We start from the raw sequence: 24,682 nt of genomic DNA on the forward strand, positions 1-24,682 counted from the left end.
AACCGGAAACTTAACGCCATTGTGTAATGATCTTGCGAGTATTGCATACTTGGCGAGAACACTCACGGCAACGCATTCCGTCTCTCTCCTTTACATCTCTCGGTTCATTGACGTTTTATCAACGTCCCATTCTGCACTGTCCTTGTTACGCTGATGTGGTTGCGTGCATGCCCAACTGCTCGCCTGTCGTGTAATGCGGGAACGCAGAGGGCATTCACGGCAACAGCCTTCACATCCTCGAGGCTTTTCCTCAGGACTGGTAGAAGTAAAGTGTTACAACTCGAAGGACATGCAGGTGGCCGGTCACAGATCTGGCGGCGACAAACATCTTGTTTGTGGTCATATGGTTTCCATACTTCAACCACACAACAGTCTCCAGCGCTTTCAGACTCGGATAAAACGATAAAGCCGCCAGATACTGCAGTCAAGAACACAGCTACCGATTCTAATGACATTTCACAGAAAGAGCAACGGAAAAGGGACTGGTCTATAGTAAAGAAATTGATGGAAAACGTTTGGCCGAAAAACGACTGGAGCACACGAGGACGTGTCATATTGGGGTTTGGACTGCTGATTTCTGGAAAGGTGAGAGCCAAGGCAGTGTAAACTGACGCATATACCCAAAGATTCCCCATTCATAGGTGCTGAACGTTCAAGTACCGCAACTATTCAAGAACGTCATTGACGCATTGAACGTAGACATAGCCTCTGATTCCACCGTGTGGGTCATCACAGGCTCTTTGATTCTCGGCTGTTCGTATCAAAGACGCGTTTTGTTGTGCTCTTTAATAATCACTCGTGTCATCCAGACGGAGCCGCCAGAGTTGGAGCGACACTCTTTGGCGAGCTTTTGAATGCCGTGTTTGCTAACATCGGTCAACGTGCCATTCGGAAGGTAGCTAGAGAAACCTTCGGACATCTCCTCAACTTGGACTTGAGATTTCATCTCTCTCGCCAAACTGGAGGACTAACCCGAGCCATTGATAGAGGAACAAAGTTGGTTACATCATCTTCTAGCTATATGGCGGTGATTAATAGATCATTCCATGTAGGGGTATCACATTCATGCTGCAGGCTATCATTTTCCGAATAGTGCCAACTGCACTGGAAATTTCACTGGTTTGTGGTATCCTGGTAAGCTATCGTTACTGTCGTAGAATGAGTGGCATAGCGAGCACAGGCTCAACTATCTGCTAGACATACAAGTTTGGATGGGATTTTGCCGCCATTACGGCTGCAACACTAGCGGCGTATACTTATTTTACAGTTAGGACTACATCGTGGCGGTACGTACCGTTCTGCGTTCTGAAATTCCTATCCAATCCTCATATCTTTGTAGGACACGTTTTCGCCGGGAGGCGAATAAAGCGGATAACAAGGCTGCCACAGTAGCTGTTGATTCTTTGATAAATTATGAGGCTGTCAAAGTGATGTGAACAATCTCTTTCTGAGAAAGTGGAATATTGACCCCTTAGCAGCATTTTAACAACGAGAAGTTTGAAATTGCACAATACGACAAACATCTCAAAGAATATGAGAAGTCTTCCGTGAAGATCACCACCTCACTAGCATATCTTAATTCTGGTCAGAATATAATATTTTCGAGTGCTCTCACAGCAACGATGTTCCTCGCTGCACAGGGTGTAATGAAGGGTCAGTGTCGACTATCTTCTAGGAGTTGTCATTAATTCACGTTGTATGTGTTCAGGAACCATGACCGTTGGTGACCTCGTCATGGTCAACCAACTAATATTTCAGCTTTCCCTTCCTCTAAACTTTTTGGGATCAATATATCGCGAATTACGCCAGAATCTCCTGGACATGGAAGTCCTGTTTAGTCTTCAGGAAGAGCATGCACCAGCAAAGGTAACGAGTTTTCTTATTTACTTTATGATCTTGCTTTATGGTTTCTGGACTGCAACAGGACATACCTGGGGCTAAACCTCTCGAACTCCGAGGTGGTTCTATTCGCTTCGAGAACGTTAATTTTGGGTATCATCCTGACCGTCCCATATTCCGTGATCTATCATTCACCGTCCCCGCTGGGAAGAAAGTGGCCATAGTGGGCCCATCTGGTTGCGGCAAATCAACTGTCTTCCGCCTATTGTATCGCTTTTACGACCCTTCATCAGGACGCATATTTATCGATGATCAAGATATCCACGAATTGCAAATGGAAAGCATGAGGAAGTCAATTGGTGTAGTCCCACAGGACACGCCACTCTTCCATGCTGACATCTTGCACAATGTGAGGTATGGACGATTGGATGCGAGCGATGAAGAGGTAAAAGCTGCAGCTCAGAAGGCAAACGTGCATGATACTGTTGAAAGCCTACCGGATGGCTATAAAACAACTGTGGGTGAAAGGGGCTTGATGATATCAGGTGGTGAGAAACAGAGGTTGGCCGTCGCGCGAGTGTTGCTCAAGGACCCACCAATTCTCTTTTTTGATGAGGCTGTATGTTGTGAGCATATTTTTACTACCTGAAGCTGATCTTGTTTTTATAGACGTCTGCACTGGATGGTCACACCGAAGCTGAGCTTATGCGTAGCATCAATACAACACTCTTGGACAAGGCTAGAACGAGTATTTTTATCGCACACAGACTTCGTACCGTTGTTGAAGCAGGCACGTTGGTTCTATATGTGGTGAAAAAAATCGCTCTATTCAGCACTAATGCATCAATTTCTGGCTTTCAGATCTAATCATTGTACTCAAGGAGGGTCAAGTTGCGGAGCAAGGAACGCACGATGAATTACTTCACAAAGGAGGGTTGTACTACACGATGTGGCTGCAGCAAGCATCAGATACGTCTGGAAGCCCACTGGAAGCACCATCTATTCCATAGCCCGGCCTCCGTCTACTGGTCATCAAGTATATTGTGATTGTACGACCTACATCATCAACGTACACAGAATGTAACCCTTCACTCTATTCGTCCCCTTAGCCAACTCAATAAACCTTTGGTCCCCTCTCTCTCCCACACCCTTCTCTGCGGAATACGGAAGCTAGGTAACAAATTTGGTAAATAAGAAAATATGGGTGGTGAAACCGACTTACACATTCCCATCTACTAAAAATACGTCTAACGGTAGCAAGCCCAGCTCTGAGGGAAGCTTGGATATCTCGTTATCTCTGAAGTCGAGCTCCTCTAATTTCCAATCTGGTATGTCTCGGTGACCCTTGAAGAGTTCTGCAACACCTTGGAACCCTTCTAGCTCTGTAATACGATTTCCTCGTAGTCGAAGGTGTCTCAAGCCTTGCCGCGGACCGACTGTCTCCGCCGTAGTCGTACTAGAGGCCATGATAAGAGAAGTCAAGACGTCTGTTTTGAGAGCCTCAGATGTCAACGAGTTGTAAGAAAGGTCTAAGGTCCTGAGGCTTGGGAATAATTTTGTTAAGAGCGGCAATAAAGCCTCGCTCGATCTTGGTGTAGTCGAATTTTCTGAACTCGCCTCCTGCACACGAGTGACAGGGACATTGTCTCCAAGGTTGCAACCATCAAGTACAAGTTCCTCCAAGTGAGGTAGTAAACCCATATCAGGTGCGTCCTTCAGAGATGGCAAACTGAAGGACGGGTCGTGCCTACGGTTTGTGAGCGTGAGCACCCGTAACGTCTGAGAAAATGGTTGAGAGTATATCGCGGCGAGGGGAAGCGTTGGTGTTGGGAGCGCAATGTCTGACATTCCTTGCTTGTGTGCAAAAGGACCGGAAGATGCTGCAAGAGAAAATGAGCGAGCATGTGATTTTGTTGGGGCTGTGGAAGCAGGAAGGGTAAGCGTTTGAGTTGTAGCATGATAATATTGAGCATTGGTCAAGGCCTGAACAGGTGAGATTTGACTTGATTTCGAAGCCGTAGTGGAAGGAGAACCATTTCCTAAAGATGGGATAGACTTCGGTTCTTTCGGATTGATAGAAGCCGTAAGAGCAGCCCTAGCACGCCTACGTCCACCCTCTGTCAAGAGACCTTGTTCAGCTTCAATTTCCCAAGCTTCTTTGACTACCTCTTCTTTGCTATCCTGCTTCGTTTTGTGTGCGCTCTCCGTGTTTTCTATGTCGCGTGAACCTCTGCCTCTGCCCCTGACCCTTAGCTCGACTTCTAACTCCCATGCTTCTCTTATGATTTTCTTGCCCACGATGACTCTCAGTGTTCCTTCTGGAGGTTCATCAGCTGTTAGATCATACGTAAGGTCTTGCTTCAATCCTGATAATGACCCTTTAATTCCTTCTTCAGTTATTCTAGTTTCGCCCATGTCAAGAACGCGTAAACTAGGAAAAGCGGTTCCGTCGGCGGAAACGTCAGACGGGAAGGCATCATCTCCTATATCAGCCGTTGCAAAGCGTACGTGTTTCAATTTCTTCAACTGCGCGAGCGCTCTGATCAAAGAAGAACAGCCCGTATTCCCAGAAGAGAGCGGATTGGCAGATAGATCGATTTTAGACAGGAGAGGTGGAAGATTTTCTGGTGCATGATCGATGCGGTTTACAGTCAGTTTGTTATAAGAGGCGTCAAGATTGGTGAGACGCGGCAGAGGAGAAATTGCTCGAACGACAGCGGGCGCAAAGAAATCGCTATTGCTCTGATAATTGGACTTGAAGTTGAGGCTTGATGAGCCAGAAAACGGGGCATTGAATGGAAGTTCGACGAGAGAATTATGTGAAAGGTTCAGAATCGCCAAATTTGGTAAAGCAAACATGTTCGTTGGGAGCGATGACAAAGCATTATGGGAAAGGTCTAATGTAGTGAGATGAGTGAGGTCTCCAAAGGTATGGGGGAGCTTGGCGATCTTGTTTTGATGTAACTATCAAGCATATAACCACATCAGATACAACGCAAGATATAAGAACGGTGAAAGCGCATACATCGACTATTTTCAGGGAACCGAACAGAGATATTTCATGCTGTATTTCGATGATTTCATTGCTCCATGCTTTGAGCACTTGCAGATCTTGAGCTTCAAACCAGGTTGGTGCACCACCACGTCGACCACTTCCTACAGGCGCGTCTAAGGGGTCTGTGGAAGTCGTGATAGGTGGTTCTTTAGGAACGGATTCCAGAGTATCTGGAGTAATTCCAAGATGGATATCGAACAATGCAGATGGGATACACTGTAAAGCACGCGAAGACAAATTGATGGAGCCTTTCGGTGAGGTCTTGACTAGTTAGTTGTTTGGGCGGTCAAGAAGGACGTATTCACCTGTGCTGCGAGCACGTTCGATGGTCTCTTTCACAGACCACCTACCTAAATCCAGCTCGTTTTGATCTTCAACCTTGTTTACAGTGGGAAGCGCGTCCTCCATGTTTTCGAAGCTGCCAAAGCCACCCACGTCGCCTCCAGAATTGGGCTTGGACATGGCAGCCTTCTTGGCCTCGGCTCGTTTGAGAGCAATGGCCTCCTTGATGCTGATGTTCGTTTTGGGGATGGGTGGTTCATCCTCTGGTGGCGGTCTCCTTAAACCAGATTTTGTAGGTGACTTAGGTACAGATTTCGTCCGAACGCGTACTGAGACTGGAGAGCCAGGTGCCGTCCTGGTAGGCTTCGAGGGTGACGGTGCCCGCGAGCGTGGAGTGCTAGGAGGAAATAGTGCTGGTGTCTTGATAGCAGGGCGGGAAGAGGAAGGTTGGGGAATACGAGACATTGCGATAAAAGTCGTTCGATGGCTATGAAAGTGTCCGTCGTTGTGGAGGACGTCAGGCGACTTATAAACGGAGTAGTTGCTTTACAGCAAGACTTGAAGTCCAGGGGCAAGGATAAAAGTTGCGGCCGACCCTCAGGCTTGTTTATGTATTTGGCGAATACCCGGTACTCTGACGACTGGGAAGCCGCTATCGACCCGCTTATATAGTCCTGGCAGAGGTTTGCCACATTTCATTTACCAGGGAACTTACAAAAGTAGATAGTAAGCGTATCTGACGTCCATCCGACTTTCGTAAGTACATAAATGCTGGTACAACCGCATGCAAGGTTCAGTGATAAATAATGGTGCGGGTGTGGTGTTCCAGCAACATTATTCTACTCGTCCCCATCCGCCGAGCCAACGTTGTCCTCCCCTCCGTTATCTTGTCCTCCGCCATCATTACTACCATCAATGCTGGCATCTTCCATTCCTGACTGTAATCTGTCTTGCTCTCTGTCATAATCTTCATCCTCCTTTTCTTTTCTATATTTCGAAAGGTCCCAGTCTTCGGATTCGTCTCCGTCATCTTCATCTTGGAACCACTCGGGGTTGAATTGGAACTGCACAGAAGGTATGCAATTAAGTGACCGATTCAGTGAGCATGAAGTAAATATATATACCAAATCCCTTCCACTCATTCCTGTGTTCTTTCCTGCTGCGTGTTGCGTCTCCTTGGTTTTACGAAGAGCCTCTGTCTCTGCTTCCTTCTTATCCATCCTTGTCTTCTTCCATTTTGCAAAGGTTTCGGGTGTTACAGGTGTTAGATTGGAACCAAGTTTATGTCGCTAAATCGCAATAGATCAATAGATGCACTGAAATAGCTCATAACCAGAACAGACCTCCACTTCCAGGAATTCCTCAAGACTGATAGTGTTCGCTTTAGCAGCAGCTTCAGCAGCCTTCCTTTCCGACTTCAGCACAAATCCAGGAGGTAGAGCGTGCCGATATTGGCATTTTTCTCCGTTTGGACACTCCCAGAACCATCCAAATCTGCAAAAGAGACAGCCAAAAAGTCAAATTGAAACGAGGGTTAACTCTAGGGTTTTTCATACTTTTGTGTTTCTATAGCTTCTATGAAGAATTTGCACACGATCTATACGTGTTTTTGAGTATCTCGATAATGTGTGAAAGCGAACCATTGAACGCACATCTGTAGTCGTCCGAGGGTTTCCATGCTTCGAAAGTACAACACTTCTCAGCTTCTCCTCGTCCCATGACTCCATTGTGTCTGTAAATTGGTCGATGATCAACTGATGCAGTTCAGGGACACCCATATAGCTTACCATTTAGCTTGTCTTCTCGACTGTCCTCATACAAGTTCTTCTTCTCTACTTTCCGTCCAACATTCATATCGTGGCTGAACTTACATTTGGTCCCCTTCTCACAGTTGCCTGCTTTATAGAAAGCACAGAGAACGGTCTTGGGATCCACTCCAAATGGCACTTTCTGTTGCTGAACTGGCTTGAATAAAGCTGCTTCTTCCTTCTTGCGTTTTTCCTCATCCAATTTGGCCTTTGCACGAAGGTCCTTCTCCTTCTCCTTGGCAAGAGCTTCCTTGGACTTTCCTGCCATCGACGCCTGCTGCTGGATTTGCTGAACCTGCTTCTGAACTTTCGCAGATTTGTTTTTCTGCACATGATAGGTCAGTGTCTAGCTAATCAGCATGAAAGGTGAAAGATTTTCTGACATTTTTCATCCCAAAGGTCTACATCGAAAATCTTCATCAGTCAGTCCTTCCCTCCTTCCACATACGAAGAAATAGCCACCTTGTCATCTTTGACTTTGGAAGAGCTAGGCACGTTCTGTTTCTTTGGAGGCATCTTGAAAGATCTATGGGGGCACAGGTAAAGACAGGAGGACGGTCGCCGTAAAAGGTGCAGCTGGTAATGCAGTCGAGTTCGTGGCTTCAAGGCAACCCGCAGGTGGCACTCATTTTATTTTAGCCACAGTAGTTTCACTGAAGCTTCAAAGCTTCCGAGTCACAGTCAACTTCAAATCAAATGCCATTCTTTTGGAAACGAAAACGAATGATTTTTGTATTTTAACATTGCAAGTATATTAGTTGTGCTTCCATGCCGATTATTCTACAATATTGCCAGATTATTGCAAGATATGCGAGGGTATGATCGCAAAGATATTTGGCAGAACGCTATTTCGTCGAAAAAGAAATGATAAGGTCCGTCAAGAGATTAAAATTCATTCTGGCATCGCCCTTGAGGCCTTGCTCGACATCGACATACTTCGAGCGGGACGTGCATGGCCGATGCCCATTCCAACTCGGACTAACGTCTCGAGTGAGGCCCTACCGTTGATGAGAAGATCTTCGTCCCACTGAACCGCCCCCTTCTCGAATAGGACAACGACCGTCGAGCCCCCTAAATCAAAAATGAGTAAAACAAGATGCCTAAATCACACAGGAAACACACCGAAAGCGAAGTAGCCCAACTCTTGTCCCCTCTTCACTTCATCCCCTTCTTGAACTGTGGTCTGGATGCTGCCGACCATCATAGCACCGATGCAAACTGCCATCACACGACCAAACTGGGGGCTGTCAATGGGTACGATTTTACGAGCGTTTTCACCATACACATCAAGTGCGCTTCGGATAGCCTGAGGCTAAAAGCGGGGTGCCGCAGTTAGAGAAAAGATCACAGGCACCGTAACAAAACTTAGACCGGCACTCACATTTACAGTGTAGTATTCGCCAGAGATATATGTCATTGGTCCTACCGTGCCGTCAATAGGTGAGTGAAAACGATGATAATCTTGGGGTGCCAGACGGAAAATGGCGAGGGCGCCACCAGCGTACCGCTCTGCTTGGTCACGATACCGATCACCCAGTAGTCGCGCGACCGTGAATTCCCGACCTTTTATCCACAGACGAGTCGCCTCTGAAACAGTTTCGAATACCATCAGTCGACAGTCCGCTGCGCTTACTAATCGCCCAGGATCATCGATGTCTTCTGTTGGTCTAGCGGAAGGCTTGAGTTTCCTGTATCATCCAATCAGCTTTACGAACAATGACATAATCGCGAGGTGTACCTGTAGAAGAATTCGTTGAAAGTTTCTTCAAATAACACGTCAGGAGCAGGCGAGACATGCGAAGATACGAACTTACTGAATGAGCTTATGGGTTCTAATATCTCATCCACCTTCAGCCCGTGGAACTCGATGAAAGTAGAAATATCTCGTGCTGAATCAGGAGAATCGTACTTATTACCTTGTTTGATGGAGAGGGATTTCAAAAGACGTCGAGCTTTGGCCAGTTATTAGAGGTGCGGCGTGTATGAGTCAAAAATCAAGCAATTTTACCTCTAGCACCTTCCATTCTACTTCTAGCACCCTGCAAAAACGATCAGAGCCAGATCCTAGAGTACGAGGGATAGCCATTTCGACTTACCTTATACAGTAGTCTGATTCCGAGACGCACATAAACTTGCATCTTCTCTTCCTCTAACTGACCCGTCAGACGGTTTTGGACAATGATATTGGCGGAATTCTGAAAGTGAAATAATGTCACTAAATGTGCATCACAAGGATGATTCATCACGAACCGCTCCAAGCCTGTAATCTCCACTGGATACCTTAGAGATGATCTTTGTGTACCATTTCCTCTGTGCTTGACTAGCAGTGACGAAGTTTCCAACCACTATACGGTCGACCTTTGCCCAATCCTGACTCGCACAAACAGCCAGGTGCGTCACGATGTCCACTTCTGCTTTAGAATTGAGTCGTGGGCGGTGGCAGAGAGGGCAGTTTTTGACATTGATAACTCGCTCGAACGAGTCGTCGGAGTGGGACATGGACCCCGAGTTCCAAGACCCAGGAGAATCTTCCACATCTGAGGAAGAATAGGACTGTTGTCGTGAATTGGTCCCGTTGGTCCCATAGCTATATGAACTAGGCTCCGCGACTTGAATTAAAGGCTGCTCGCTCCGCTCCGTGCTGTATGCAGAGGGAGGCAAAGCCTTTGATGAACCCTCGATAGAAAAATCGTCTGCCGATATCGCGCTGAGTGGAGGTCCTGAGAAATCAAGCCCATCAAGGAAAGGTGCCGATTCTTCGCTAGATAACAATGGAGTGACAGGAACGCTGCTGTCTGGGAGATTGTCCTCTATATTGACACGCTTCTTCTCGCTATTTGGTCGACCCAATTCCGTCTCCAAGCATTGTATGGCTTCTGCGATGGTAATTTCGTCTTCATGGGGCATCTTTCCATGTCGGATGAAGAACGAGTCAATGGTCTGACTGGAAAGAGTGGAACCCAGCGAATCGAGCATCGACGTCAATTCGAGGTGAGACAGAGTTCCCGTATCACATGCATCGTATTGCTTCAAGTATTGCTGCCAGAATCGTTGACGAAGGCCATCATAAGGCTGGAATTTAGCCCTGAAAATCCTGAATGAAACAGAGCACACGCCTCTCATCCTATTGCGACCTACCTAAAAGCTAAAACAGGATTATGTTTGGCTTCCCAAGGCATTTCTTTGGCTGTCGTCAACGGCAGCTGAAACTCCTTCATTGGGTGACTCCCATCTTCATCTTCGGAATACAAACCCGTTTGTGGGTCTCGTTGGGGAGCATCCCTTATCAGCTCAGTCACGTCAAAACTCGCATCGCCTACGTAATCATTGGACGACAGCTTATCCCAATCGAGGACCGTGAGCTGGACTTTATAGGTGGTTTCATACCGACGAACGTGGAAGAGCATCTTCTCGTCCCACACAGGATTGAGAGAATGGCGTATGACTCGTGTACGGAAAACCTTCTTACCAAACGAAATGACGACAAATGGATCCATATCCCAACCCGTACGTGTCACTAATATAATATCAGCAGATGGGCTTCTCATATGTAAAACTGCTTACTGTTCTTAAGTCGGGGCAAATCAGTAGCACCCAGAATCTCAAGCATCACGATGCCAACAATATCGTTACCAGCTGAGAAATTGTAATCTGTCTTCTTAGGTCCCCATGATTTCCGGAACTTCTTCTTTGTTTTAACCCCAGCAGATGCGGGGGGGCCAGCGCTTACTGAGCGTCGATGGCCAGGAGTCGTCGGAGTAACTGCAGGCGTTGGTGGTACGGAAGGCGCCGCCAACGACGAGGATGCATCATAAGAAGGATTAGTCGATAACGTAGGCCGACGAGGGAACAGTTTTGGAATGTTAAACCCAGGCGACGGAGGAGGTTTGAAGCCGGGTGACGGAGGAGGCTTAATTCCAGGTGACGGAGGGGGCTTGATCCCAGGCGATGAAGGAGGTTTGATTCCAGGCGACAGACCTATCCCAGGTGATGGTGGGGGTTTGAGTGCCAAGGGCGTCCTCATGGGTGTAATTGGAGTTGGCGTTGGAGGTATGACTTCTGTGAGGTCCGATAACGCACTGGTCGGTTCGCGTATCTCGAGATGCGTGGAAGGAATATACAGATGAGATAGAGGTGGGCGATCACCGTAGTCATCTTCATCGTCAGAATTGCCTTCCTCGTCTGAGCTGATGCCACCATCGTCTTCGTATGCCGGTCCATACTGATGAGACCGGAGGGTGCCAATACCTTCAGTCTGAAAGGGAACATGAGAATCACTTGGAGCCTGAAAGTAAATTCAGCACATACCGGAGGCGCAGATACGAGACTAGGACGTGAGCGCTTGATAAGCTCTGCGAAGACTTCGTCATACTCCATGAGGTTGGTCGTATTGGGAGCCGGGACGAAGCCGAGCTTGATCTGAACACTTCCAGATCCATGCGTGGAAGCTCTGGTAGAAATGAGGCGTGCGGAGGAAGACTATTGAACGGGTCAAGGCGATGATGCGAGTAATCACGTAGATGAAACCTTACGTACCTTGTTGAGGGGATCATTAAAACCGAATGCATTATCATTACTGAACCAATCCTCCAGAGGCAAGGCGACTTCACCAAGATACTCTTTCTTTAGCATATCCTTGTCCCATGCAACTAGTTCAATGGTACCCAGCCTGTCAGCTAGGGAGATATATATTGGGAAATCGAATGTAGCATCCTTAGGAGCATACTCTGGATTGGTGTTTCGCTTTGACACTGGTGTATGAAATCTGGTGCTCAGGAGGGATACGACAACAAAACTAGGGTGGTGGGGCTGATGTCAGATAGTGTTTCACGAAGGATCATACGCGATACGTACGGATCGCAAGAGCTGTTTTTGCTCTTTGGCAACAAGTCCTTGCAGCCAATAATCTGGAGACGCAAACAGACGACAGGCTGCTCGCCCTGCAAAGGAGAGAAATGATTCCGCCCACTCCCCCGACCGCCTGAAACACGCGCAGGGAATCTAGCTGCCGTGCGCAGCGCCCGACTAATCTTGAGAGCTTTCTTCGGAACTGGGGCCATGGAGGCGGGCGAGATGAAAGGAAAGGAAGAAAGACAGCTTGGTTATAGTGAACGATGGGACGATTTTTATTGGGACTGGACTTCTGTGGGCGGCTTTCTGAGGCTATGTGCCAGTTTTACTAGTAGGCTGAGGTCGATGGCCGGGATACCAGTTCTGACTTTGAGCCTGTGCCAGCGGTAATAAGCTCTGTGGGGTATTTGGTATGGCAGTCCAGCTACGAATCCTAACAAACCCGGTACAGCAAAACTCTGTCTGCCCTTTACAAGCACCACAAGGCGTAATCGGCGGTGTAATAAAGAAGTCGCAGCAAACTAAGCAGCCATATGGATGTAACAGGTTAAAAGAGTACGTACATGCATGGCACCATAATTAGCGGCTGGAACCCTTGCCATGTAGTTTCGCCGGGGCCTCTCGGGACATAGCATGGATTATTATTACACAATTATCAAGACTGGATCTGGATACCTATGTCTAATCCTTTTCTATTCAGAAATCCAGAGAGCAGCAATAAATAACCTCAATGCAGGGCCAGGGCGTGCAAACGAGATATCTTCCCCATTGGTCAGAATCCTCGTAAAGGTGCTATCTTTGACTCAGTGCCTAGATAATTTTTAGCTGATGTTCTGATGTGCCGACAGTTGCACGTAAGATGTGTTTCTGTCACCTTACTAGATCCAGTTCACAAACAGACATTATCATCTAAGGTATTCCAAAGAAGGGTATAGCAGGAACGAATGTTAATGGGCGGTCAACACTCAACAAAGTGAATTAAAATAGGAAAATAGTCCATCGTAGAAGTCCTGAAGTAGCGATGTAAAGTACTTCGTAGATGCGGTCATACTAGCTAATCGACAAGATCCGTACCGAAGCCTTCGACAATTCACTTGTCATGCTGTCGTAACGCGAAACAATAATTGTATAAAGTATAGATGAGATCTGTACAGCAAAACCCCCCTTCTTACGAAAGAAAGGCCATGGCAAACACCACACCAACGACACTAGCGGCAGCAGACACACCGAGAGTGTTTGCTCCGTTGCTGGTACCAGTAGCACCGGTGCCAGCAGCAGATCCAGAGCGGGAGGCAGATCCAGAAGGAGATCCATTACCACTGTTGGAACCACCAGCACCACCAGATGGCAACGAGGTAGGAACGGAGGAAGCACTGGTAGGAGCGGGTGCACCGGAGTACAGCTGAGCAGACTGGTATTGAACACAGTTGGACGACGAAGGAACAACCGGAGTGTAGGGAACAGTGGTGATAGCACCCAGAGACTCGGCAGGCTGAGTGTAGGTCATGGTGGCGCCGTTGGTCACATAAACACCAACTGGGGTCATGTCATCAGCATCACAAACTTCGAAGGTACCGTTGACGACGTTGCTGGGAGCGTTGTATTCACAACCGAGACGATCGTAGATGTTTTGGCAGTAGCCTTGTTGGTTGCTGCCAGTAGGGTCACAAACCTTGATGCAGAAAGCGTTTCCACCCATGAAGCTATTTTAAAAATAGCGATCAACAGCGATCTAAAAACAAATAAAACTAGGAACATACTTGGTCCAGTCAGTAATTTGAGTGTAGGTGCTGTTGTCGGTGTTGTTAGAGGGGTACGCGTTCGAGTACATGAGACCACCAAGAGGGTTACCACGCTGGCGAAGATATAGGTAAAACGTATGTTACGATACAATGAGGACGAGCTTGCTCACCAAGTCGGCGCCGTGAGGGTCAAGTTCTCCTCCGTAATCGCCAGCAGCCATATTGAGCTGTGTTTGGTCGAAGAAACCGGTGATCTGAATATAATCAGGGGTACGCAGGTACTGCACTGCCTGGAGAGCACCCTCGGGAATCACACGCGTTCCGTGACCGGACTTTGTGCACCATGCGACTTCCTCAGCTTCGGTGTCAGCGATGGTAGAGTTGGGTGTGGCAGGTGCCCATAGACAGAAATCTAGCAAAAGCAAGTTGGAATGAGTCGAAAAAGCAGCGATGCGGTGGTCAATTACCGTCAATGTGGTTTACGAAAGAAGTCTGACACTCGGACTGCTGGTTTTGAGTGGTGGAGTTACAGATGTTGTAACCAGTTTGGGGACCACGAATTGCGGCGGTGTTGTAGTCGACTTGGTAGGGCTAAAAAGCGAGATGAGAATATGGGATACGAGTAAAAGTGAAGGCACTGACGATGCCTGAAGGGTAAGCGTAGTGCTTGTCCACCAGAGGAGTAGGGTCAGCGGGGTCAGGCTGGGCGAAAACTAGGGTAGAGGCAGCGGCGACGGCCAGAATAGCGGAAAGAGTGGAGCGAGACATGTCTCAAGAAAGGGTCAGAAGTAAAAGGCTAGAAGGTCGCTGCGTGCGGAGGAGGAGGAAGGCGAGCAAAAAAGAAAAGTGGATGACAACGAGTTCCACAACGACTTCATATAGGTCCCGGCTAAATCGCGGCGTTAGGCGATTGCTATATTTATCATATCCTATTTTAGTCTCTCCGCGCTTTGACCACTGCCCCCCACACGTGACTCTCAACACCACGCGTTGAAACCCCGACGCGACCCCTCACTATAAGGACCCGTCTTGGTGTGCCCTAGCCTCTATTTTACCCTCTCTTTATATCCCTCACCTAGTCGCAATGGCCAAAACTGCTACAGGTATGTCCGTCGAGCCGTGCACGAGCCGTCACCCTCATACCAACATCACAGAAACCACTACCAAAACCGCCACCAAACGCGCAAATGCAAAGACATCGCGTGCAAAAGCAGGTATGCAGTGTATATGCCCTATCCTTAGCCACACACAATATCTCACATTCCGTCATGATTTCCATAGATAAATCTGATAAGCCAAAACGTGCCCCTACAGCTTACAATCTATTTGTTCAATCACATATGAAGCCGTGGCTTGAAGCTCATCAGGGAAAGACCGTAAAAGATGCTATGGTCGAGGTATAGCTTTTGACGCTCACCAGTAGCTCATTCACTAAACACGTCTTGTGCTCCCAGATAGGTGCCCTATGGCGCGAAGCACCTGAGAATCCTAATCGTGGCAAGGATCCAAAGGCGAAGAAGGCAAAAGAACCTAAAGCAAAAGAGCCTAAAAGTTCTCCTAAACCCAAGCCTTCTAAAAAGAAGGCGCCAGAGCCAGCGTCGAGTGATGTAGAAAATTCCGACGATGATAGTGAAGAATAATTCGTGAGCTATAAAAATATCTTCCAAAGCTCTGCTCATTATATTTTTTGTTCCAGATTCGTGCGTCTGTGCCCGTAATCACTCAAAATCACTGTACCTATATTTCGTTAATTTTATTCCTAGTGTATGTCCTTACTTCAATTCTTTGGTCTTATGTGATTGAGATGTATGTATGCTACATTGTACATTTCCTATTATTCTTTAGACACGGACTGTTGGCAAGGCAGTTGTATGTACGCCATACCTTTGTCGACACGGATAATCTGACATCTTTCAGGAGGACAATGAAGACGTTGACTTGAGCCTGGACTTGGGTGATCGACTCGTTTGAATGCATTTTTATGAGCACGTGACCGACGCGATCGATCTCGGCGCGTCATATCTTCGTCATAGTAGTTGTTCCACCTGCGCCAAGCTGTCAAGTGAGAGAGGGGTATACGCTGATGACGATATCCGCAGGTCGTATATAAACCCTTCGTCGTTGAACTTGTACCGCCCAATCTTCTGCTCTCAAAAGATGGACAAAACAACCGCTGTAATCGCAGCCTTCGACGCTGGAAAACTACCAAACCAACATCAGGTTAACCAATATATAGATTGGTCGCTCAACAATGTCTTATCGACAGTAGACTCACCAGGCGCTGGAAAGCTCAGCGAGCCTGGCAAAATTCTTGCGAATGGCCTACGCAACGTTTTACAAGCATATAGGCAGCTTGGCTCGAATAAGAATGGTAAATCAGGCTTTAGTTTTCATTTGCGAACCCGCTAACCGTCGATCTTCAACCTCACAGGCGACAATCAGCTTCAGGAAGCACTCTGGCACCTCTCGGAGGGAGACTACTCCCACACTTCTATAGAAGCAATTGATACGGACGAAGCAACAGCAGATATCAAGAAACTTCGGGCTGCTATCCGCACTCTCATCCACATCTTATGGACGAATTCTAGCGGCGAGGGATCATTCGTTTTGAATGACTTTGCGTCTTTTGCTCGCCTTGCCTTCGCTGATCTCGCTGGAGTCATTGAAAGTCAGGCCGGTGCTGCTAAAGACAGCCTTCGAGAATTCGATTCGAAGGTGCAGCAAGGTGAGAGGGATAATTTGGGCAGGAAGAGAAAGTCACCGGAAGAGCAGGAGATAGATTCTGACCCAAAGGTCAAGTTTGAAAAAACTATGGATGTCACAAAACAAGTCGGATCTAAGGCCATTGGAGTCGGCCAAAATGTCAAGTCTTCGGCTGAAGACACGACTGAGAAAACTAGTGTGAGGTTGCGAGAAGCATACTTTAAGGTATGTACTTCACCAATCTGTCATTGATTTGATTCCAAACTTTCTTATTAGATCTGTGATCGCGCCCAGAGCGATGAAGCGTATCATAATGCCCTTGTAACCCTATTCGATACCTTCTCCAAGTGGATGAACAAATCCCTGGATACTGCCGCTGATGTCAATCAGTCGACCAACCTTGACACATTCATTGATGACCCAACCGAAGAGCAGCATATCCTACAAGCTATTCAAAATATTCGTACCTTGGTTGAACGTCTTGCAGACGGCAAATCACTCGACGACGTCTTATCCAAGATTCGTACATGTGCCGTAGACGTTAGGAGAGACGAGGATCTTAAATCTTGGTTTAATGAATTCTTTGCCTACGTCAGAGGCAGCCTCGAGAAGCCTGGATATGCTCGCTCCGAACAAGCTCATGAGGAATACAAATCCCTTACTCGTCGATGGAAAGAGCTTTTGAATCAGGAGTCCGAAGTCGGCCAGCAGTGGAAGCAGGATGTTCATGCTCTCAGACACGAGCTTCGTGACTTCCAGCACGCCATGGCCAAGGACGCTGACCTGCAACGTGTCAGAAAAGCGCATTCAAAGTTTGCGGATGAGGTCGAGCGTGGTATCGTCGCTGGAGGACAGATTGGATTCCAGTTCGCGGTGGACCAAGCTTCTTGGTTTTGGCAAGACATATTCAATGTTTATGCGCAAAGAATTCTGGGGATGCTCAAGGATATCCCAATACCCAGGTAAGGTCGTTCATCATCCTGCTATTGATGTTGTCTGAGTAAATGTGTCAGGACCGAATACGTCGACTCTGATGTTGAGTTCGTTTTGGAAAACTTGGATATCTCTTCCCTCAACGTTCTCCCGGGGCACGTGTATATTCGTAACATCACGGATATTGACATTTCTGCGCCAGAAAGTGGTGCCGCCTCCACAACCGCGATCGGTACATTAACACATATTCGTCTCCAGGCGATGCAGCTCGCCTTGAAGGAAGTTTCATTTTGGTACAAGGACAAGACCGCTACCATCGGACCAAGCGATTTCACAGGGCTCATGGAATTCACTCTTCCTTCTCAAGGTATCGACGTAGATCTAAAATTCCGATTGATTCCAAACACACCGCAAGGCCTTGAGGAGCGACAGCACGCAGGACGATACTTCAAGATCGAAAGAGTTGATGTTACTGTCTCTGAGGATGTAACTGTAGAAGTCAAGCAGTCCAACCATGCTATCCTCGCGTCTGTCTTCAAACCGGTCTTTGTTCTTCGATTCAGGGAAGCCCTGGAGAAAACGCTACAGGAACAGATTCGAGGGGTTTTCCAGACTGCTGATGCTCTTGCATGGGACGTTGGCAGACGCTCTGAGGTATTTAGTGATACAGGGCTAGGTCCTGGCGCTTCTCTTGCAGCTGCCATTTGGAGTGAGATAGGTAGATTCCGCAAGATGGAAGGAGGTGTTCTGGAAGGATGGAAAGCGACTGGAACGGGTGTAGTTAAGGATAACATTGGCAGTGACGCAAAGATTGCCATGGGCGCAGAGCCGCAGATACTATCTGGAGAAAAACACGGACCACTGGGAATTAGTTCGAAACCTCTCTCCGAACGATTACCGGGCATTGACACCAAGGGCATTAAGGAGTCTGGGAAGGGGTTGGCGGAGCAGGCGAAAGGCGCTCGAAAGGAAGGTTTACGGAAAGTGCAATCTTTCAAACAAACTGTGGATGCGAAGACTTCGCAGGAGAAAAGTCGACCTGGATGGCAGAGCTCAGCGTTTAGTTTGGATTAGAGTGCAAAACTATGTGTGTTTTGTGTTGTGTTTTGGACGGTATGCGTCGATTGTCAAATACGCAAGTCATACAATAGTCTCGGTTAGTTACACTGTATAATACAACAAAAAACTCTTTCGACTCCGGGAATGGTTTGCAGAGGATGAATATGATGAGTGACTTCAGTATGGTCTAGTCAAAATAATGTGAGCATCATTGTGAACAAGGTCTTAATCTCGTTTCCTCTTGACACCAGCGCCAAATTTGGTAGTGTTAGCTGCGCAAAGAGGGCCGCGTTCGAGGATTGAGTGTTCTGATGTGTCAAACTCGATCCCTAGGTCCTCCGTCAGAGAAGTAGCATCCTGAGGCGGTAATGCATCTGTAGCAAGCAGCCAGAAGCTAAAGAAAACGATTAGCGATAGACATTAGGTTATGAGGTTATGAGTTGGTGATTCATCGTTATCAAACGGATTCCTTGGCTTGGGGAAATGTTAGGCAAGGATAAGGGGATACATTACTGACTTGTTAAATATTTTGCGTCGGCGGACCCATTCTGCTCTCCATCTTACCCAGTCGCTATCAAGTTGTGTCAGTTCTTGCGGAGATATAAGGGGCGTGCCATCCCGGAGAGGCGCTAAACGTGTCAAAATTTGACCTTTCTTTGAAGAAACATGTTTGAGGTTTCTGATTGGAAGGCAAGCGAATGAAATGGGCTCGTACGTTCTGATTCACATTGGATATTTGTTCATCTAGTTCGTCATCCGTAGGGGTACTTTTAAGTCTGCTTAGCTCTTTTTGAAGTAGCATTGTTAGTATTTATATAGCTTGTGAAGGTTTGTATACGTACCGTTTGATGCAGACCTAACCTCTATGGCCAAAGTCTGATTGTCCTCCTCGGTCGCTTTGCATTCGATCTCTAGAGCCGCCAATTTCTCGGGAGGAACACTTTCTATGTGTGCTTGATTGGCTACAAAGAAGTTTGTTTTTCCTGAGGATAAGGACGTAGCAATCAATGGGCTTCATGTTAGAATAAAGATCAATCTGCATTACCATATGCTTTTTGAACTATCTCTCCCTTTTCCGCGAGAGTCACAAGAATCTTTTGTGTCGCTGTCTTCGGCACTGCACCTTTCAAGTTAGCTGATATATCTACGGCGCCAAATGGACGATTCATCTGTAGCGAAAGCATCAGCGAAGTGCATATATATGCGTGCTTTTCCTGCTGTTAACCCGTTTGATATACTGCAGCACTGCGTCCTCAGCTGAATGTGACAATAAGCGCCTACACAGTGTAGATATATGCGTCCAGCGTTTACCTTCCTGCCCTTTGAGTACCTTCACGTCGGGATTCTTTATCTTTGTGGACATTTTGGTCTGCTGGTCGTGGTAGGAGGATGGAGCGTTGAAGCCAGCTCAGGGTCAGAGACGCGTCCCACTGGGCCAGAATCACATGATTATCGTCACATGTGACTGTAACGGGTAAGAGTGCCGACGACGGAGCTTGAGCTTGAGTAATCTTATAACCATCTCCCTTGGACGCTGCACATGAGCGTTTTCAGTCTTTTCTTTGGATATTCATGAGTAACAGTGTCTCTGCAACGCGAGACAAGCGAAGCCTTGATTATGCCATTCGTTCTGGACTCGCTGGTGGTATTGCGGGATGTGTCGTGCGTATCATCTCCGGTGGGCGCCGAAATCACAGTACTCACCAGCACCATAGGCAAAGACAGCAGTTGCCCCTCTCGACAGAGTAAAGATTCTCTTCCAAGCCTCAAACCCAGAATTTCAGAAATATGCAGGTATGCGCCTGGTTACTGAATTATAAATCAAGTCTGTTGACGCAAACACCGTCAAGGAACTTGGAGCGGTGCATATAGAGCGGGACTCTCGATCTACAAAGAAGGAGGCCTACGAGGATTACTTCAAGGCCACTCAGCCACACTTCTGCGAATATTTCCGTACGCTGCCATAAAATTCATGGCATATGATCAATGGCGTCCAGTAAGTTGTTTCTAGTTCGTCTAGCATTTCACATGTAAACGTACTTTTCGATAGCTATTAATGCCTACGAAGGATCATGAAAATAACTATCGTCGTTTTGCCACAGGCGCACTTGCAGGTACTTCCCATTACAACAAGCAGTCTGAAACGACTCCTACTTACTGAGGTTGTAGGAATGACCTCTGTGGTATTCACCTACCCTCTTGAGCTGATACGCGTACGCATGGCATTCCAAAGTCGACAGCCAGACCATTCTCCTAATCCACAGCGGCCGTCCTTCTTACGTGCAATGTCACGCATATACTCTGAGAGTGCAATACCAACATCGCAACCATCAACATCTTCAGTATCCACCACTCCGAAACAGGTGTTCGAACGTCTCCCCATTCTCAAGTTTTATCGTGGCTTCTCCGTGACTATGATTGGTATGATCCCGTATGCTGGCACCGCATTCCTCACCTGGGATTTCCTTCGTGCCCATTTTTATCCTGCTACGCACGACAGGTCTCAGAGGCCTCCTCCAGTAGCAAACTTAGCCATCGGTGCTGTGTCTGGTGCTATCGCTCAGACAGTATCATATCCATTTGAAGTAGTGCGCCGCAGAATGCAAGTCGGCGGGCTTACGCGTCCCGACAGGTGGCTCCGATGGGGAGAAACTGTTGGTTCAGTATATGCTTCTGGTGGATGGCGAGGTTTCTTCGTTGGTCTTAGTATAGGCTACTTGAAGATTATACCAATGAATGCGATCAGCTTTGCGGTTTGGCAAAGTGGCAAGCGAGCACTGGGTGTTTAGAGGGCAGTGTCTTATGGTCTACCTGTGAATTATATGTTTCACCGTACTCTACCTGTGGGTAATAGATTTTTTCTAGATTTTTCGATTAGGAAAGAGTTGTGTGCATCAGAACGATCTGGGCGAAAGTGCTTTTGGTACAGTACAGCTTCGCGGGCGGTGCGTACTATGGCACTCACTGCTCTGACCTGTCCTCGAAGTGTGCAGAATCGCCCATGATCAACGGAAATATGATAGCACACTACAACTGGGAATGGAGTAGTGCAGGCCACCATAGTGTCTGCCAGTTCACCCTTGTTCACTGATGCAGGGATGCCAATATCGTTATTCAGGAAACTATCAAATACCGTGACAGTCGTGAGGAATTGTTGACATAGAATGATCATCATGGGGGCTGGAGCTGGTCAGTACCTGAATAACCGCCAAATCATTGACCTAGTGCATAGAAACAATAATAACAGTCGATCATCAGACAGTCCAACACTACTTTTTTTTTTCATCTTTCATCGTGATGTCACCCACTCATAGCCATCCTATTAGCCAATGCGCCCTGGACCATCAACTTTATGCCATGTGCACTCTGCTGTACCTTGCCTTGCTGCTAATAATAAAGCTTCCAGTCCTTGTACTTTGTGCAGTACGTTCATTTTACCCCTGGAAACGACCATACAAATTTGTAGTCCTGTGTATTTTAGCTGTCACGATCGTGATCGATCAATCGTTTAATTTTTTGTCAGTAATACATAATTGTCGGCCTTGTTCAACTCACCCGCTTCTATCAAGGTCGTGTGGCCCTGGTTCATACGATCATGTCATAATTGATACTGGCGTAAAACCGATATACGCAAACAGGATCACCGGAACTGCGCATGAAGCTATGAACAACAAGAGACGTAAGGTTCACTCCGCCGACACTGTCCTTCAGCGCTTCAGCCAGGGTTTCCGAATATGATAAGGTTGCAAATATAATACAATGAAAAGGTACTGTTAAAATAAAATTTGTTCCATGTTCTACAGCACTGGTAAGAGTAGAGAATACACGGTAAAGGAACAATACAGAATGCAAATGTCCTTGCGAGGATGGAGTGAATTACACAATGTAGCACAAAATAGAAGAAGCAGGAGAATGTATATAAATACAGGTGTTTTGTAGACATGTTATCATCGTGTTTCGTACTTCATTTGTTGTCACTGCCGGAGAAGAGGTCGTCCGAAAATAGTGAGATGTCAGCCACTCCCTCCTCTGGACCGAAAAGATATTCGAGGTCATCGAGATGTTTCGAGGGAAAGGATTTCTGTGTTTGTCCGCGATACCTGGTCTCGATACGGAGTGATGCAGTAGGGTGACCGGTATGAGGAGTGACTAAGCCCCCCCGTTCCATGCGGAGGGAGGACCTCTCGCCTTTGAATGCCTGCTTTGACTGAACATAAGCGTGAATAAGAGTTAAGAGAAAGCCTCCTGAAAATTAAGGTAAACAAAATGACTCACCCTGGTCTTTTCAAATCTTCGCAAGGCGGGCCGGGATCCGTGTTGTCTGAGAGCTGAGGTTGGACTTGTCCAGTAGTAGTTTGTTTACCCTCCGACTGCCGTCGCAAGGTTTTATATTCCCTTCCTATAACCATATCATTCACATGACTCTTTTTCCCTTCAGCCGCATTCGTAGCTTGCAGTATCTGAACGTTTCGCGCAGTCTCCATGAAAGAATCCATATAAGACGCCAGAGGCCTCATAGGTTTTTTGGGTGCTACTGGCACACTAATGTTCGATTCCTGACTTTCGGCACAAGTAGACTGGTTGGAGGATACACTTCGATTTGCTTTAGTTAAAGCACCGGCACGTTGTACTGGTATTTTCTCTACGGGCCATGAAACGTCTGCACTCTTAGCCTGTGGTTCGTGGACTCGAGGCTTCTGTTGGATCGAAGCATGAGAGGCGGCACTTGCGCGCGAACGCTCCTTGGTCGATATAGGCGCTATCGAAGCACTGGAATATCTGGCTCGTTTCCGTGGAGGGGGTTGCGAAAGGGCCTCAAGTTCTGCTTCGTTGAAGTAAGTGCTTGTAGACGCATATTTGGTGGTGGTTTCTGTTAGCTCGAGAGGTGGTCTGGAGGTCTGCAAGCCCTTCCCACTCGATGACTTCGTAGTATTCCTGTGGAGGGACAATGTCATAGATTACCTATAATGTTTCTCCGCTGGACTTACGAAGACTTGACCACAGGTTGAGTCTGCTCGTACGGAACAAAAACAAGAGGAGTGCGAGTTGAAATTTGGATAGTAACCTGAGGTCTGGGAACTTTGTGGGCCTTGGTAGTGCGAAGTATGTTATTGGCGAGACTGTGCGGCTGAGAGCTGCACCAAGTTGACATAGGGAGCTGTGGTTTGAAACTTGTGATTGGCTTTTGTTGAGAAGGGCCATAAGGTTGATACATTTTTGTGTCTTTATTTCTGTTTGACATCTGTACGGGGTCAGGAGTAGATTCCCCCAGCCGACCGATTCTAGACATCGGGGTCTCTTGGAACGAGGCAAACTGCAATGGTGGTACAGTTCCTCCACGCTGTAGCTCCAAAGTTCCGCCGGGCTCCCCATGAGATAAGACATTTGCGCGCATAAGGCGCTCAGCGCAAGACGTTTGGAACTGCTTCCCTTTCCTCGAACCTGATGGTCTTGCAAGTTTTGCATGAACAGGCGAAGAGCTCCAAGGTAGCACCGGATCTGAGCTTGGGTTTGCGCATATATATGCGTCGCATTCAGTGACACCAGAACTCTTGATATCCTTGGCTCGCTTTTTTCGCTTCCCATAACGCCTTGACGGCTTTTCTGTTGATAAACGGAGGAATCTTTCCACTGTGACTACGGTCTCTGAGTTTTCGACTTCGATTTTGGGTGCGCATTTCTTGTTGATTCGAGGGGCTTTTGTATATTCTACAACAATATCGTCTGAAGTATTGCGGATGGGACTTGACACCTCTTCATGGCCTAGAGTGACGATTTCAGGGATGAGGGAGCCTGAGATAACCATGTCCTTGCTCTCTTGAGTCTCAGAGGTGAAGAGAATGGACGTGTCGTTTGAAAAGTCCATTTCTTCATACTGCATCGATAGCGCTCTTTTGCGTTTCCTTCTCATCTGTAGGTAACATTGATATGTTCCTAGCTATGTATTAAAATAAGATACCACTTACTACAAATTCTTCGGGTAAGTCAGTCATGTTAGTAGTAGAGAATTGCAAAGTCACTGATTTGGAAAGTCAATAGTATAAGAGTTAAATTGAAGGAGTCCAAAGTGCATTCAAGTTAGTAAACGTGACGCGACCAGTGAATTAAACGCCGTAAGCGCGTTTCAGTCACGTGCATTCGAGCGCAACTTAAAGTTACGTCCCGCTTACTTCAGCAGCTCACGAGCTAGCAATACATAGACAACAGTAGTCTCGAGGCGCACATTCATCGTGTATAAATGTGTTTCTGGATGGCTTGGTTCGTCTCAGGGCCTTTGCCCAGTAGTACTACAGTGCATTTGTAAAGCCAGCACGATGACGAATCGGAATGATAAATTTCACAGTCAGCGTCGCTTACCTCAGCAGGCCATAGCCTAAAAAACAGAAAAACGACATGAGTCTTGCTTCAAG

At 47.2% G+C, this 24,682-nt stretch overlaps 9 protein-coding genes across 9 annotated transcripts; 4 read left to right on the forward strand and 5 right to left on the reverse strand.

Moving 5' to 3' along the window:
* Window positions 1–101: 101 nt before the first annotated feature.
* SERLADRAFT_448963 (uncharacterized protein) lies at window positions 102–2,988 on the forward strand (the record flags this gene model as incomplete). Its single annotated transcript, XM_007318146.1, has 12 exons — window positions 102–331; window positions 430–585; window positions 642–753; window positions 810–996; window positions 1,053–1,134; window positions 1,198–1,286; window positions 1,340–1,427; window positions 1,479–1,653; window positions 1,709–1,866; window positions 1,925–2,458; window positions 2,509–2,629; window positions 2,701–2,988. The coding sequence occupies 12 exons, from the start codon at window positions 194–196 to the stop codon at window positions 2,847–2,849; spliced, it is 1,989 nt and encodes a 662-aa protein (XP_007318208.1).
* Window positions 2,989–3,057: 69 nt separating this feature from the next.
* SERLADRAFT_369425 (uncharacterized protein) lies at window positions 3,058–5,641 on the reverse strand (the record flags this gene model as incomplete). Its single annotated transcript, XM_007318147.1, has 3 exons — window positions 3,058–4,803; window positions 4,865–5,142; window positions 5,200–5,641. 3 exons carry the CDS (start codon window positions 5,639–5,641, stop codon window positions 3,058–3,060), a joined length of 2,466 nt encoding a protein of 821 aa, XP_007318209.1.
* A 205-nt stretch (window positions 5,642–5,846) lies between these two features.
* On the reverse strand, window positions 5,847–7,604 carry SERLADRAFT_388994 (uncharacterized protein; the record flags this gene model as incomplete). The annotated part of the gene is made up of 8 exons (XM_007318148.1): window positions 5,847–6,240; window positions 6,301–6,465; window positions 6,520–6,670; window positions 6,733–6,773; window positions 6,829–6,908; window positions 6,964–7,308; window positions 7,368–7,385; window positions 7,447–7,604. The coding sequence occupies 6 exons, from the start codon at window positions 7,250–7,252 to the stop codon at window positions 6,016–6,018; spliced, it is 951 nt and encodes a 316-aa protein (XP_007318210.1).
* Window positions 7,605–7,663: 59 nt separating this feature from the next.
* SERLADRAFT_361384 (uncharacterized protein) lies at window positions 7,664–12,044 on the reverse strand (the record flags this gene model as incomplete). Its single annotated transcript, XM_007318149.1, has 13 exons — window positions 7,664–8,055; window positions 8,107–8,296; window positions 8,366–8,672; window positions 8,723–8,936; window positions 8,993–9,023; window positions 9,081–9,179; window positions 9,235–9,580; window positions 9,755–10,069; window positions 10,123–10,501; window positions 10,549–10,669; window positions 11,293–11,463; window positions 11,521–11,779; window positions 11,839–12,044. 13 exons carry the CDS (start codon window positions 12,042–12,044, stop codon window positions 7,877–7,879), a joined length of 2,817 nt encoding a protein of 938 aa, XP_007318211.1.
* Window positions 12,045–12,683: 639 nt separating this feature from the next.
* On the reverse strand, window positions 12,684–14,429 carry SERLADRAFT_467115 (uncharacterized protein; the record flags this gene model as incomplete). The annotated part of the gene is made up of 5 exons (XM_007318150.1): window positions 12,684–13,538; window positions 13,596–13,690; window positions 13,748–13,989; window positions 14,045–14,168; window positions 14,220–14,429. 5 exons carry the CDS (start codon window positions 14,343–14,345, stop codon window positions 13,004–13,006), a joined length of 1,122 nt encoding a protein of 373 aa, XP_007318212.1.
* A 148-nt stretch (window positions 14,430–14,577) lies between these two features.
* Window positions 14,578–15,524, forward strand: SERLADRAFT_467120 (uncharacterized protein; the record flags this gene model as incomplete). The annotated part of the gene is made up of 5 exons (XM_007318151.1): window positions 14,578–14,680; window positions 14,732–14,791; window positions 14,859–14,974; window positions 15,032–15,220; window positions 15,274–15,524. 4 exons carry the CDS (start codon window positions 14,662–14,664, stop codon window positions 15,215–15,217), a joined length of 381 nt encoding a protein of 126 aa, XP_007318213.1.
* A 191-nt stretch (window positions 15,525–15,715) lies between these two features.
* SERLADRAFT_415390 (uncharacterized protein) lies at window positions 15,716–18,911 on the forward strand (the record flags this gene model as incomplete). The annotated part of the gene is made up of 4 exons (XM_007318152.1): window positions 15,716–15,948; window positions 16,009–16,505; window positions 16,557–17,242; window positions 17,294–18,911. 4 exons carry the CDS (start codon window positions 15,735–15,737, stop codon window positions 18,285–18,287), a joined length of 2,391 nt encoding a protein of 796 aa, XP_007318214.1.
* An 865-nt stretch (window positions 18,912–19,776) lies between these two features.
* Window positions 19,777–21,137, forward strand: SERLADRAFT_467127 (uncharacterized protein; the record flags this gene model as incomplete). The annotated part of the gene is made up of 5 exons (XM_007318153.1): window positions 19,777–19,934; window positions 19,988–20,066; window positions 20,123–20,268; window positions 20,323–20,386; window positions 20,442–21,137. The coding sequence occupies 5 exons, from the start codon at window positions 19,845–19,847 to the stop codon at window positions 21,059–21,061; spliced, it is 999 nt and encodes a 332-aa protein (XP_007318215.1).
* A 1,284-nt stretch (window positions 21,138–22,421) lies between these two features.
* Window positions 22,422–24,501, reverse strand: SERLADRAFT_408236 (uncharacterized protein; the record flags this gene model as incomplete). The annotated part of the gene is made up of 5 exons (XM_007318154.1): window positions 22,422–22,479; window positions 22,548–23,207; window positions 23,261–24,183; window positions 24,239–24,291; window positions 24,456–24,501. The coding sequence occupies 5 exons, from the start codon at window positions 24,499–24,501 to the stop codon at window positions 22,422–22,424; spliced, it is 1,740 nt and encodes a 579-aa protein (XP_007318216.1).
* Between the last annotated feature and the right edge of the window lie 181 nt (window positions 24,502–24,682).

This window comes from Serpula lacrymans, assembly GCF_000218685.1.
Source record: "Serpula lacrymans var. lacrymans S7.9 unplaced genomic scaffold SERLAscaffold_7, whole genome shotgun sequence".
Classification (NCBI taxonomy): domain Eukaryota; kingdom Fungi; phylum Basidiomycota; class Agaricomycetes; order Boletales; family Serpulaceae; genus Serpula; species Serpula lacrymans.